At 41.5% G+C, this 13371-nt stretch overlaps 1 protein-coding gene across 1 annotated transcript; it reads right to left on the bottom strand.

Annotated features, from left to right (window-relative positions):
• Window positions 1–3315: 3315 nt before the first annotated feature.
• Window positions 3316–13224, bottom strand: SLC35G1 (solute carrier family 35 member G1). The gene is made up of 3 exons (XM_040254552.1): window positions 12954–13224; window positions 8510–8690; window positions 3316–6352 (listed from the first exon to the last, which is right to left on the bottom strand). The coding sequence occupies exons 1-3, from the start codon at window positions 13129–13131 to the stop codon at window positions 5614–5616; spliced, it is 1098 nt and encodes a 365-aa protein (XP_040110486.1). The 5' UTR covers window positions 13132–13224; the 3' UTR covers window positions 3316–5613.
• Window positions 13225–13371: the final 147 nt, after the last annotated feature.

Here is a 13371-nt window from a genome sequence, read left to right as displayed (position 1 = left end):
GAGTGAACTCCGGGAGCTGGTGATGGACAGGGAGGCCTGGCGTGCTGCGATTCATGGGGTCGCAAAGAGTCGGACACGACTGAGCACCTGACCTGAACTGAATGTTGTAATAAATAATCTTGCGCATGTCATTTTACAGAAAGGACATCTGCAATTCCTGTAATTATAAATGTACATAATTCAAATTCCCGAAATGGAACTTCTGGGTGAAAAAATAACATGCATCTGTAAATTAACTGATGCTGTCAGACTGCCCTTTGTAGAAGTTGTATGGATGCAAGTACTATGCTGCAGAGTATCAAAATCTTCTGATTTTTCTAAAGTGCACATACAAAGAAACCAAAGTACATATACAGAAAGTAACAGAGACAATTTGCTAATGGGCTTTCCCGGTGGCTCAGTCAGTAAAGAATCTACCTGCAATACTGGGTTAGATCCCTGGGTCAGGAAAATCCCCTGGAGAAGGAAATGACAACTCACTCCAGTATTCTTGCTTGGTAAATCCCTTGGACAGAGAAGCCTGGTGGGCTACAGTCCATGGGGTCCAAAGAATTGATCAGGACTTAGCAACTAAGCCACTGAAAGGTTGTTGTTGAATCACGCAAAGACTCCGGGATTCTTGGCCCCCGGAGGAGAAGAATTCAATCCGGGGCCAGAGACGAGGCTTGATCGCTCAGAGCTTTTGTGTAATAAAGTTTTATTAAAGTATAAAGGAGATAGAGAAGGCTTCTGACATCGGCATCAGAAGGGGGCAGAAAGAGTACCCCCCTGCTAGTCTTCAGCTGGATGTTATATAGTCACTAGCAGTCTGTTAATGAAAGAAAGGAATGTCTTAAAACTCAGAATGGCACCAGGCCCCTCACCCATAAGATGCATTTTGGGATAATCTTGGCACCAAATCGTTCATCCTGGGCCATAAAATGATTAACTTGAATCTTGAAGAAGGGCAGATCACCATACAAATAGTTTCATTTATGTAGATGAGAGGAACAATATCTGAGTATAACATACTGGTTTGTCAAGTAGGTTCTGAGCCAAGAAGCAGAACTGACTTGAAGACAGAGTTTGGGGTAAATGCACAAAGAGTTTGGGGTAAATGTACATTAGCATAGCTTAAGACAAACATTTCCATAAGAAAAATGCATTGGTTAACTTCAGGTGAAACCAGGTGTCATTATGGCAACACAATATTTTAAGAGAAACCTCCTTTTAAATTTGTATAGAGAAGGAAAAAATATCGCTAGTTTGTTTCCTCTTGCCGCTTAAGAGAGATACAAATGTCTGACACTTGCAGGCTATTTCCTCCATTTGGAGACCCCTGGCCTTCCTGCCTGTTACCCTCTCTCCACCACCACCACCACTACCAATGACCATGGGCCAAAAAACTTTTGGTGCTGCACCCCTTTACTCTCTTAAACATTTCTGAGGACTCCAAAGAGCTTCTGGTTTATGAGGGAGATATATATATATAAAACAATATTTAAAAGCAAAGCTAAAAAGTTTGAATTTATTTAAAATAATTCCATTATATGTTAATATAAATAACATTCTGGCTTCCCTGATGGCTCAGTGGTAAAGAATCCATCTGCCAATGCAGGAGATATAGGTTAAGTCCTTGGGTTGGGAAGATCCCCTGGAGAAAGAAATGGCAACCCACTCCAGTATTTGTGCCTGGAAAACTCCATGGACAGCAGAGCCTGGCGGGCTACAGTCCATGGGGTTGCAAAGAGTTGGACATGACTTAGTGATTAAACAACAACATTCTTATGAAAAGTAACTATATTTTTAGTGATAAAAATAGCATGTTTCATATTTTTGCAAATCTGGCTCAGTAGATGACAGCTAACATAGTACCTAGTGGGACCCATTGGAACCTTTTCTTGTGGACTGGACTTCTATGGTATAACATTTTCTGCCTTACCTTGACACCAAATATGTCTGCTCCTTACCCTCCTACTATAAATCCTCCAATTTCCAGGAAATGATGGACAGTGCCAAGGTCCATGGGCTCTTTGTGAACTCATTTTCCAAGCCTGGTGTTCAAATAGGCTAAAACTTGAATGGGTCTTTATGGATCACAGAGGGTCCCTGATGGGGCATCTTGCAGAACTCTAAGTGAATACAGTAGCTGTGTTAGATTTGATATAAGGGACCAAAGGGATCATATAACAGTGTGCTTAGAGTAGTGCTCAGGCTGCCCAGCCTACACTGTAATTACCAAATCCCCATGTCCAGTACTGACCATGGTGCCATACACCTACACTGGAGGCCAGCATGTTATCAAAGAGATCTGGGCTAGGCATCATTTTGAATAGGAAGTGAATACTCAACTCTGCTGCGGCAACCACAGTTCAGTACTTTAGTGTTTTTGTCTTCCTTTGTGGCCTACAAGTCTTCTCTGACTCTTACTTGTAACATGGGTTGGAGCAGGTAATATTTTTGTACTTAATAATTGAAGCAAATGAGGAAAACAGGCTCAAGGACACTAAGTAGAAGGGCCTAGATGGAAAGGGATGACACCACCCCCAGATCTTCTGACAGCTAATCCAGTGCTTCATCCACTCTTCCAAGATGGACAAATATGAGTGGGAGAAGCTGGAGATAGTAGAAGAAACAATGGCTCAGGTGAGCCATTGGATGCTAAGAGGCTTTAGAAGGCAAAGAAAGCATGCAGAACCCAGAGAAGGGAATCTCTTGGCAAATGTGGGAGCTGGTGGGGAGACTGACACGAGTATGGAATTTGTCTTGGGACACGGGAAATCAAGCTGGAGAAATAGGAACAGCATCAGATGAATAATTTGAATGTGATGTGGTGCATAAGAAAGCACTGTCACGCCTTCATGCAATCCAGAGTAACAGTGAAAGCAGGGCCTTAGGCAGATTAATCTGGCAGTGGAACAAGGATCTGAGCGGAATAAAGAGTCTAGAAGCAGAGACCGAAGATACTGTTGTGGTAATTCAGGTGTGAGGTGATAAGTCTTGGACTAAGACAGCAGCAGTGCAAAGGATGAAGAATTCACGAGACAGTAAGAAGACAAGACACTCTAAGACTCAGTAACAGACTAGCTGTTGGAACAGAAACTGCTTCAAGATCTGAGGAGCTAGAACAATGAAGGCCTCACTGGAACATAAGATTATTTTTGAGACATTAGATTTGATGTGACAGTATCAGAGAGATAAATAGTTTGAAACTTGAGTCTAAATCACAACTGGCTAGAGGTCAGTCTCTTTAATAAATACATTTTGATGCACATGGATTAAAAAAAGAAATGTTATATTAACTAAGCATATGCTACAATCATTAAAACCAAAATATAGTTTTCTTTCATATTAATTTTATTAGTAATTATAAAATAGAAGCAGTTTATGAAAATAGTTTCCTTTTCAAGATATAGGAATTGAAGCCTTTGCAAAATATACACACCCACAATTGTTACAATACATATCCTTGTAAATAACTTGGACATTATAAAAGTGTTTAAGAATCACACCCTGTGAAAGTCAGGAGAAGAAACATTTTCTCCAACTTTGGTCATATATTGTGACATTCAAGCACTTAAACCACTTTGTTGAAATGTACAGGCCCAGAGGGATGTAACTTTCAAGGTCCCATAGGTTCTTTTATTGTGCAAGGTAGAGAACCAGGAGAGGCATCCCTGAGAGTTTATTAACCTTAGATATCTCAAGCAATGGTTTACTTTCCATACTTTACCTTGGAACTAAAGGAGGGATAAATAAGACCATGGAAACCCATCTTGGGCAGGTCCCCTCCCTAACCGTGGAGTATGTCCCTACAAGAAGATCTCTAACCTTTGAGCCCTAAAAAGCTCCAAGTCTATAATTATCTAACATACTTGCAAAATGATGGTTCTGCAACTCTAAACTTGAATCCTGCAGAATAGGCTAAAGTTATAATAATAGTGTGACTCTCCTAAATAGACTTCATTTAGGATTTGTCTGGTGGGAAGCACTTGGGAAGATCACCAAGCCAAAAATTTCCTCTGGGAACTACTGGAAAAGATCGTTTCTCACCACGGCATAAACCTCGGAAGCCAAGTTCTTTCTTACTTTGGCAGATTTATGATGAAACAATGGGAAAGAGCCTATACGCGTTCAAATCTGTAGGCTTAAGATAACAGATGCTAGGTCTGATACAGTAAGAGCTAAAGCCCCACCAATAAAGGGTTCACTGGGACAAAGAGCCATTAGTATGTACTCTCTATTTCCTGATTAACCTCTCAAGTTCTCCTAAATATTACATTCTCTCTTTAACTACAGAATACTGGCCTGATGAAATTCCAGACATAAAATGTGTTGTTTGAACTCATGAGGTTAGTATCATGGGTCAGCACTGATACTTAAGATCATACTGATATACTAGAATTTAATGGTGATTTTTTTTTCAAGAAATTACAAAAATCAATTAATGTGGATTCACAGGTCTTTACATTTAATATATAACATGAAGCATTATTATATAAAATTCCATAAGGGAAAAAGACTATAAAAATAAGTTTACTAGGATTACTATATTTTAAAAAGTAATTTAAAAAATATACTCCGAAGTCCCTTAAGTATTTGGTTTAGAAGGTAAGAGAGGTATCTTAATAGGGTGAACCATAAGGAACTATGGTTTTTGTAAGTTGTAAAGGTAAAATCTCATCAGTTTCTTATGGTTAAAGTGAATAAAACCCTGAGAAAATTTTATTTGGCATCACACCATAAATTCAAAGAAAATTTATAGAAAATCACATTTCTATTATAGGGAAAACACTTCAGAATGGAAATGTGCATACTGGTCATGCCAAGATTTCTTTCTTATGATTTTTAAACACCCAAAATCTTTTAAGGTTAAGAAAAATTTAGGGGTGTTTCAAAAAAAAAAAAAAAAAAGAGGACAATTAGAATTACAGAATGTAGCTACAGTTGCTCATGCCACTAAAACAGAAAACTATTAGCCAGATTTGGTGATGGGAAGATGTTTTTTTAAGTTTATACATAAAAGTTTTAGCATTAAAGTGAAAAGGCACAAATACGGGTTAAAAGAATGACAATTGTTTATAAAAGCCTTGAAAATAAGGCTAATTCATTTGTTTTATTAATACCATTAAGTAGGCACCTACTCCAAGTTTCAGCTTTGGCCTCCTAAATGGGATTACATTTCAAATGAATTCTCAGTATAACACTAACTATATAGCAGCATTATTATCAGTAAGTTTTCCAGCCTCTACACTGCTGAAAGAAAATCTAAAGTTTCCTCCCATCTATATCCCATCAATACCAAAAATACACTTCTAAAAATTACATAATTTATACTTGAGTCAAAAATTGTGCAGTTTTTCTCCAACGAATGATCTATCCTCTTACCAACACCTACCAATGCCACCCCAACAACAACAAAAAGCCAAACCAAAAAATAATTGACCAAAAAAATCACTGCTGCACCCAACTGACTGGCTTATTCTCAACTAATTAAAGATGATACTTTATAAAATATATTAAATATAATCAATGAAGTAAATGCAGATTTTCCAGGCGTGTGTGTGTCCACTGTGAGTCTGAACTGGGTGACGGTGTACTTTAAAAAAAAATACACATTTCGGCAGTGATGCTTTATTTGGTACTCTGGCACCATTTACGAATGGCTGCTCCAGTGCTACTGGCTATTACGCATAGGGAGCCACCCACTGTCCACCATGATGGCACGTCATTAAAGAAAATAATCTGAAAGATAAAAGCAAAGACCACATCCATGGTCTTCATTAATGCTACTGGCCCTGCCTTTTCTATCTGAAGGGCTTTTGCCAGAAACATCTGACCTCCCAAACCAAACATCCCAATTAGTATGAGAAACAGCCTGTCCAACCCACAGTGCGGAAGACGCCATTCTCCTAAAATAGAAAGGACAATGACACACTCGATGAGGCCAACGATTACATAATACCAAATGCTCAACATGTAGTCCACAGATGTCCCTATTTTTCTGAGGATAACCAGAGTCATGGCAGCGAACACAGCGTGCGCAAGGGCCACCAAAGCGCCCTTCACGTGAACGGAATAGTCTTTATCCGTGTCCGCGACTTCAGAACCGAACAAAAATGGTGGCCTCACGATCAGTATCACTCCAGTGATGGTGAAGGCAGTGAAGAGGGCGTCCCAGGGGCTGTATTTTTCCTTGAGAAATACGCAAGCGATTATAGAGGTGAACACCGGGCAGCTAAAGGAGATAACTGTGGCATCTGCGAGAGACGTCAGCTGGTAGGCATAGTACAAAAGGATCATGGCGTTAGAACCAAGGACTCCTCTGAGGAGCAGGTAGATTCGTTGACCTTTGGGGCCTATAAACCCAGTTCTGTAAATTCAAAGGAACGAATGAGTATTAAATGGATTTGGCATTTGTTTTCAAATTACATTCTTAAACATTATCTTAAAAGTCTTAACTTTCAAAAACAAGGAAATGGTATATTAATTATGTCTACAACTATTATACCTTTTACAAAGTGTAATGACACTAAAGTGACATTACAGTGTTCACAGTATAAGCAAAACTAAGACATAAATAGTATGATTATAATTCAGCAAATATAGTATTTTCCCTATGTATTGATATATGCTTGTAAAAAAAGACAAAAAGGAAAATATACTGAAATGTTCATGTGGTTATACCTTAAACATGTGGACTCATAGGTAATTTTTCTTCTTTATATTTATTTTCTCCAAACTTTCTACAATGAAAAAGTGTTATTTTTATAATAGGTACAATTTCATTATTTAGCTGCCCTATATAAGAAAACTTGGGAATGCAAGTGTGCATTTGCAGTCTTAATGAGTTTTTTCTGTTAAAGCTGAAGCAATGCTAAAGTTTATTTTAGCTACTGAGTATGAGATAACTTTTCACTGTTCTCCTTAGGAAAAGAGTTGAAGTACACTGGAAAAGAAACTGTAACCCCACTCCCGGTACCAAAAAAAAAAAAAAAGAAACTGTAGCATCTGGATAAGTATAGTAACTGCTGCTCAAATGCTTTTTAATTAAATATTTACAGAGCAGGGCACTGTGTAAGTTCCTGCCTAGGTAGAACAGCATCTAGGCTTGATATAGGGACCCCTGGGTCTCTGGAGTTAGAAATGGAAGTGTGATCACCTTTGGCCCATACTTTGAGAAGGTGAGTTTTGCCCATGATAGTGAAACGTAAAAGAGGTCAAAACAGATTAGTGCCAACAATGTAAGAAAATTTTTCTAAGTGCCTTCCTTCCAGTACTTTTATTCCAAAATGGAGAGAATGACTGTGTTCACATCAATGGTCTGTTGCCATCCTTCAACATTTAAGTCGCACCCACCATCATTTCCTAAAATACGGTGACTTGTCCACATCGACACGGGAATTTCTGACAATATTTTTGCTCTTACTGGATTTTCACCTTTTTCACCAAAAACTTGGGATAAGGAGTGAAACAATTCTAAATAAATCTGTGCTGAGTTATAGATACAAGGAGACTTTGGTAGCAAGTGACTGAAGCTTTTAATTTGGAGTTAAAGCATCTTTACCCAAAGAGACAAAGAGCCACACTGCCACCAGGAACCCAACAGTCCTTCCTCCCAGGTGTCTAAGTACACAGGGGTGTGTAGAGGTTATACAGTGTGGGTGAGGCATAATTTTAACCTGGGGAGGGTGTGTGGATGGCGTCCACATGGAAGGGGAAGAGAGGCTGGCCAGGGAGAAGACAGTAAGGATGCGGAATACAGTTTTCGTACAGGGTAGAGGACAAAGGGTATCACTCCCTCCAGTTTGCAGATGAGGACACTGAACAAGAAAGGAGTTAAAAAGGCCTTTCTCAAAGAGTCAGCTGATGTGGCAAACTTCACTGCTGTCTTACTTTAAGAAATTGCCACAGTCACCTTAACCTTTAGCAACTACCACCCCGCACAGTCAGCAGTCGTCAACATGAAGGAAGACCCTTCACCAGTGAAAAGATTAGGACTCGCTGAAGGCTCAGATGATGGTCAGCATTTTTTGGCAATAAAGTAATTATTTAAATTTTTTTTACAAAAAGCCTTTCTTAAGCTCTCCTTACATCTTTCCCACTGTAACTTTCTGTCTGCCCTGGTTGGAGAACAGCCTGTTATACTTAAAGAAACCTCTGACACCAGGAGACACTACTATTTCCTCTCGTTTACTTTTCTCTTCCAAATACTAGTTATGCCAAAGGAAAGAGGGAGGGTGGTACAAGATGGGGGGAATTGTACAAGGAAAGCGTTGTTCTCAAAATAGGGCCTGGTGAATAACTGAATCTCTTTCCCCTCCTTTGTTGGGCATGTGGTTTGTGCTTAGGAGAGCAATTTCTATGGGTGGATCCTTGTGACTTTTCATTAATCTGAGCCAAAGGGTATAAGGACTAGTAAATCTATGAGAGAGATAAAGCAGATGCTGGAGAGTAGATGATTTAAGCAGGTCAAAAGATGTACAAACATTTATTAATACCTTCTACTTGGCAGGTAAGAAATACTTACTTTCTGTATATTAAGCAAGGGATAATGATTAGCATTTGGAACACACATCGGAATGCACTAATTTCTACAGCGTGGATGTCTTGCACTTTTTTAACAAATAAGGAACCCACTGAGAAAAGGAACGCAGACAGTAATGTGTAAAACAAGCCAAGTCCAGGACAGGGTGCTTTCTTCTCAGCTTCTGAAAAAGATTAAATTTTGGTTAGTCCTTGCTTCCATGTTTTATCACTTTTACTTAGATACTGAGAAAAATGGAATGACATTGATGACTAACAGGACACAAATATTACCTCCTAAATAATATCCATTCTCTGGGCCTGAACCATTTTCCCCACCAAGAATAGAGAACCACAGGCAAAGGGCAACAATTTAAGCCTACATTTTTAACTGCAGTTCATGCTATAAAATGGATTTCTCTGGCTCACTGAAGACTCTTCCCTCACTCATAAGTCAAAAAAAAGTACAAGCTTACCAAGATGGTGAAAGAAATCTTTAAGAAATATTTATTAAGAAGGCGAGAGAAAAATGCTTCCATGTGATATTTTATATCATCTCCTTGGTGAACTCAGCTTTAGACAGAATGTGTTCTTTTCTGGAAAATAGGTCCGAACTGTGTGATGTGGCTACTTGTTGATTATGTGGCTTCCCCCACAAGCCTGTGAGCTCCTCTAGGGCTGAGAGCTCAGCTGCGCTGTTCAGGCCTGGCCCAAGGAAGATGCTGAATAAATATTTGCTGAAGGAAATAATGTGAGAAAACCTGGTGTGTTTTTTAAATAATATAAGATGCATAGTCTAACACCACAGGCAAAAGCATAATCTGAGAAGGCTCTCTGTTTAGTTATTTTGAACAGCTGGTGCTAGTGGTTAAAGAATCTGCCTGCCAATGCAGGAGATATAAGAGACAAGGGTTCAATCCCTGGGTCAGGAAGATCTCTTGGAGGAGGGCATGGCAAGCCATTCCAGTACTGTTGCCTGGAGAATCCCATGGACAGAGGAGCCTGGTGGGCTCCAGTCCATAGGATCATGAAGAGTCAGTCATGACTGAAGCGACTTAGCATACAGGCAAGCAGATATTTAAGTTTTCATGGTTTACAACTTATCTTCCATTTAGAACACAACTTTTTGATGGCAGGAGCTAGGTTATCTATCCCTCTGACCCCAAAGTGCTTAAAGTTTTTAAAAAAAGAAGAAAAAGAACTGCCATCTAATTCTTGGCTTGATCTTAACCAGGAAAACTTCTGTTCTCTCCGGGGCATCAAGTATTCAGTCCATTAATGAAGGTCCGTAGGAGCAGCCACTGCCTCTGTCTTACACAGCTGTCTAAGAGAGGAGTAGAGTGTGCTTTCAGTCTCATCCTGGTCATTCAGAGGAGAGCAAAATGCAACAGGGTAAGCAGAGAACTCCTTAAAGGATAGGCCACACACTGAAGAATAGTTCTTTTAAAAAACTAACACACAAAAAAAAAAACTAAGGAGAGAATAGGATGGAAATACAGTACAGCCCTTGTTAGTTATGAGCAAAGCAGAAGCAAAGGATCTGTAGGCACATGCAGTTTGTAGTAAAGCAAGATTATCATTCCAATCTAGGAATTTACAGTGGGTTACTCAGCCATAAACCAGTATTGCACAATGTTTGTTTGTTTGTCTTAATGCCCTTTTCTGATAAACACAAACACCAGCTAATACATTTCAACATCCACATGTTAACTAGATACTTTTGCCCATAGTGATAAACAATTTGGAAAGTGGAACCAAACTGTGATGCTGCACAATCCTCCTAGGCGTACATTACAGCCTGACCTTTGTAGTAAAAGATGCCATTCTGGTCAGAGGCCTCCACCCTTTCCTGTTCAAGGTATACAGCTGAAGGGAATGATCTGGAGCTAGCAGTCACCATGTAATAGGTTATCTGTTCTAAGTACCAGAATCCTCCATTCTATTCTAGATCTGTGTGCTCAGATACTGCAGGAACCAAACTGTACCTACCCACTCAGTCCAGAAGAAGGAAGCTTTAGAAGGTTAAGCACCACCAAGTACATGTCTTGCTTGTGGTCAGCCTTAGAGGTCAGCTTCTGAAATTTCAGAATTCAGGTCCAAACAAAATAGTATTTCTTAGAAGAAACCTAATCCTTACATAGAACTATACCCTCAGACAGAACAGAACAGAGTGGGAAGATCAAGGACAGAAAACATCTTGGTCTGTATTTCAAGGATCTTCTCCAACCTAAACTTTTAAATTTTCCTCAAGAAATTTTTAAACTTATGATATTTTAACTCTTTTAAAACTAAGTTTCAAGGTCTGGCTGAACTTGATTATTTGTTGTGAGGCTGAGGACTGGTAAACTTCAGTCTCTTACAGAACAATAATTTCAGTTCTGTCAAACGAAATGAACAAGAGAGTAGTATAATCCAAAGAGGCATTTGCTTATGTATATGCTTCCACGATCATACTCCACGCAAGCATATCTAATAATCTGGTAACTCTAAATAATTCAACTTAAGTGGTAATTTCCTGAGTCAGAAGAAAACTGAAAAGTTGCTCAGTTTCTCTATCCTCTGCTTTAAACTGGTGATTCACTACCCAGTTGGGAATTAGAATCAACTTAGGAACTTTTAAAACTTCCATCCCAGCCCTATCCTAGACCCACTGAAACAGGATCTTGGGCACTGTAAAAAGCTCTGCTGGTTTCAGAGCTACTGCTACCCTAAGGAACTCACTCCTTCCAGGAGAATGAGAGGCACAGACTTAAGACAACTTCTCCTTGCTTCAGTCTAAGACTGACACTGTCCCTCATGAAAATAAACAGATGTCTTAGAATAGCTATATGCTGTCTGTGAAGGTTATCCAAGAATGTAAGAAAAATGGGTAACAGTTTCAGCCGCAACTTGAAAATGAACTTTCTTGAGATAAGCAGTTGGGTTAAAAGGCAAAATGATACTGTCACAAAGTTCAGTGACCACATACAGAGGTTTAAAGTGTTTCTGTGGCACTCCCTTTTTTGGAATATTGCCTGGTTACCTTATAATAAGTATTTCTAAGTCTTATTATTAGCAACTTTCTTTGAAATTAAAAGACTCCCTCAAGATTCTTAGGTGCAATTGCTTACATAGGTTTTGCCACGTGCTGCCTGAAATACTCCTCTTTGATTCACAAACAAGGGAATCACTTAAAAGCTTGCAAGGACTAACTCAGCAGTCCATCAGAACGACATTCAGGCCTAACATTTTAAGGCAAGAATCTGACCTCTTCAAAGCTGCACCTCTGGTCCACTCAGCTGAAGGTAACCCCTACATAAATAATCAGATGCCTGATCATTTCTCTTAGCATTTAGGATGAAAATGGAGCAAGAACCATCTCCCGGGGGTTTGTTTCTCTATAAAGTTTGTGAACTTTGTGACTCTTGAGAAAGTGCACATGGATAGGAGGGAACAGTGAGGTTGGCTAAACAGCATGGAAATCCCAGGTCACACTAGGGGGAGATGACCTAGAGGATGAGGTGGTGCTGACTGTGTGACTTTGTCTTGAAAGGAGATTTGCCCGTTTCTCTTTTCTTGGAGGAAGCTGCTTCAGTTGGGTGGTGAAGTTCAAGGAGGAATGTGCCTGGGGCTGGGAGAAAGAGCCCTTGGCTGGGTCTCTAGCTAACTGGTATCCTATGCCTGGTGCTGCCCAGACCTGTAGAGTGTCTTTTCCAAACAAGACAGATCTTTGGAGAAAAAAAAACAAACCAAACAAAATCTTGCCAAAGCCCTCACTTTCCAGGGCCTCAGTTCCATCATTTGTGGAAGGAAGACATTGAACAAAGTGTCCCTGGCCTTGGAGGTGGGTCGTGAACCTCTTACCCATGTATGTGAGATTGTGCTTCTGTCTCATTTTGCCTCAGTTGCTAAAAATTCCTTGTAACTCAAAAAAGGTTAAGAACCAGTGGTCCCACTCAACTTTGCCTTCCCAAGAGTCTTAAGACTGAGACAAACATTTTTTCTAGACTCGATGCTTTTCAGCTTCCTCTTCGAGGAACACCGTTTACCATCGAGATCAGTTTTCTGGGTTAGCTTCCTCCCAACCTCAGCCCGCTTCGTGATGGCCTTTCTCACTGACCTCCAACCTCCGGCAGGGCGCACCGAACGGCAATCGGACTCCCCGATCCTGCCCGCAACACTTTAATTATAGGAACAGTTTCAGAACCCCAAATGGGTTCCAAACCAATCAGAAACTTTCTCCGGCTTTCCGCCCACTGGGACGCAGGGGGCTTCTTCTTTCCAGCCCGCACCCCCCGCCCGCAGGTGACAGCGCGAGGGTGTTCCGGAGCTTCCAGCAGGGTGGGAAGGAGAGGCGCGGTCCACCATGCGCAGCCCCCCGCCCGCGGCTGCGGGGATTCCCACCCACTGGCGCCCTCTTGGCTCCCCCATGGGCGAGACCTGCACCAGGGTCCGCGCCCCGCACTCACCCTGCTGGGCACGCGAGCCGCACGGCGAGGAAGGGCACTGCCAGCACCCTCCGGGGCCGGGCGTCTCCACTACCTCTGCAGCCGCCGGCTCCTGCCTGGAGCCCGGGGACGGGATGTCCATCAGTGGCACCCCGGACTCCTGCCGCTTAGCGGCCCCAGTATCATCCAGGGGCCGCATCGCCGGCCCGCGCTCTCCCCGCGGCCACAGCGGCGTCTGGAGCCTGCCGCCGCGGCTCTGCTGTTCTGCTCTTCCGGCCCGCGGCAGTCCGGTTACTGCGCATGCGCGCGTGGGCCCCCACCCCTCTCCGGGAGCCGCGCTCGTCCTCCGCTGCCCTCTCACCTTCAGCTTCCCTTGCGCGAGGCCGGCCGCCTCCAGGTTAGGCTGCGGTGCCCGGGACAGAGCCGGAGGCGTCCACTC

The sequence above is a fragment of the Oryx dammah genome, unplaced genomic scaffold (genome assembly GCF_014754425.2).
Source record: "Oryx dammah isolate SB20612 unplaced genomic scaffold, SCBI_Odam_1.1 HiC_scaffold_14, whole genome shotgun sequence".
Taxonomy (NCBI): domain Eukaryota; kingdom Metazoa; phylum Chordata; class Mammalia; order Artiodactyla; family Bovidae; genus Oryx; species Oryx dammah.
Note: the sequence above shows the minus strand (reverse complement) of the source record. Positions and strands in the feature narration are given on the sequence as shown.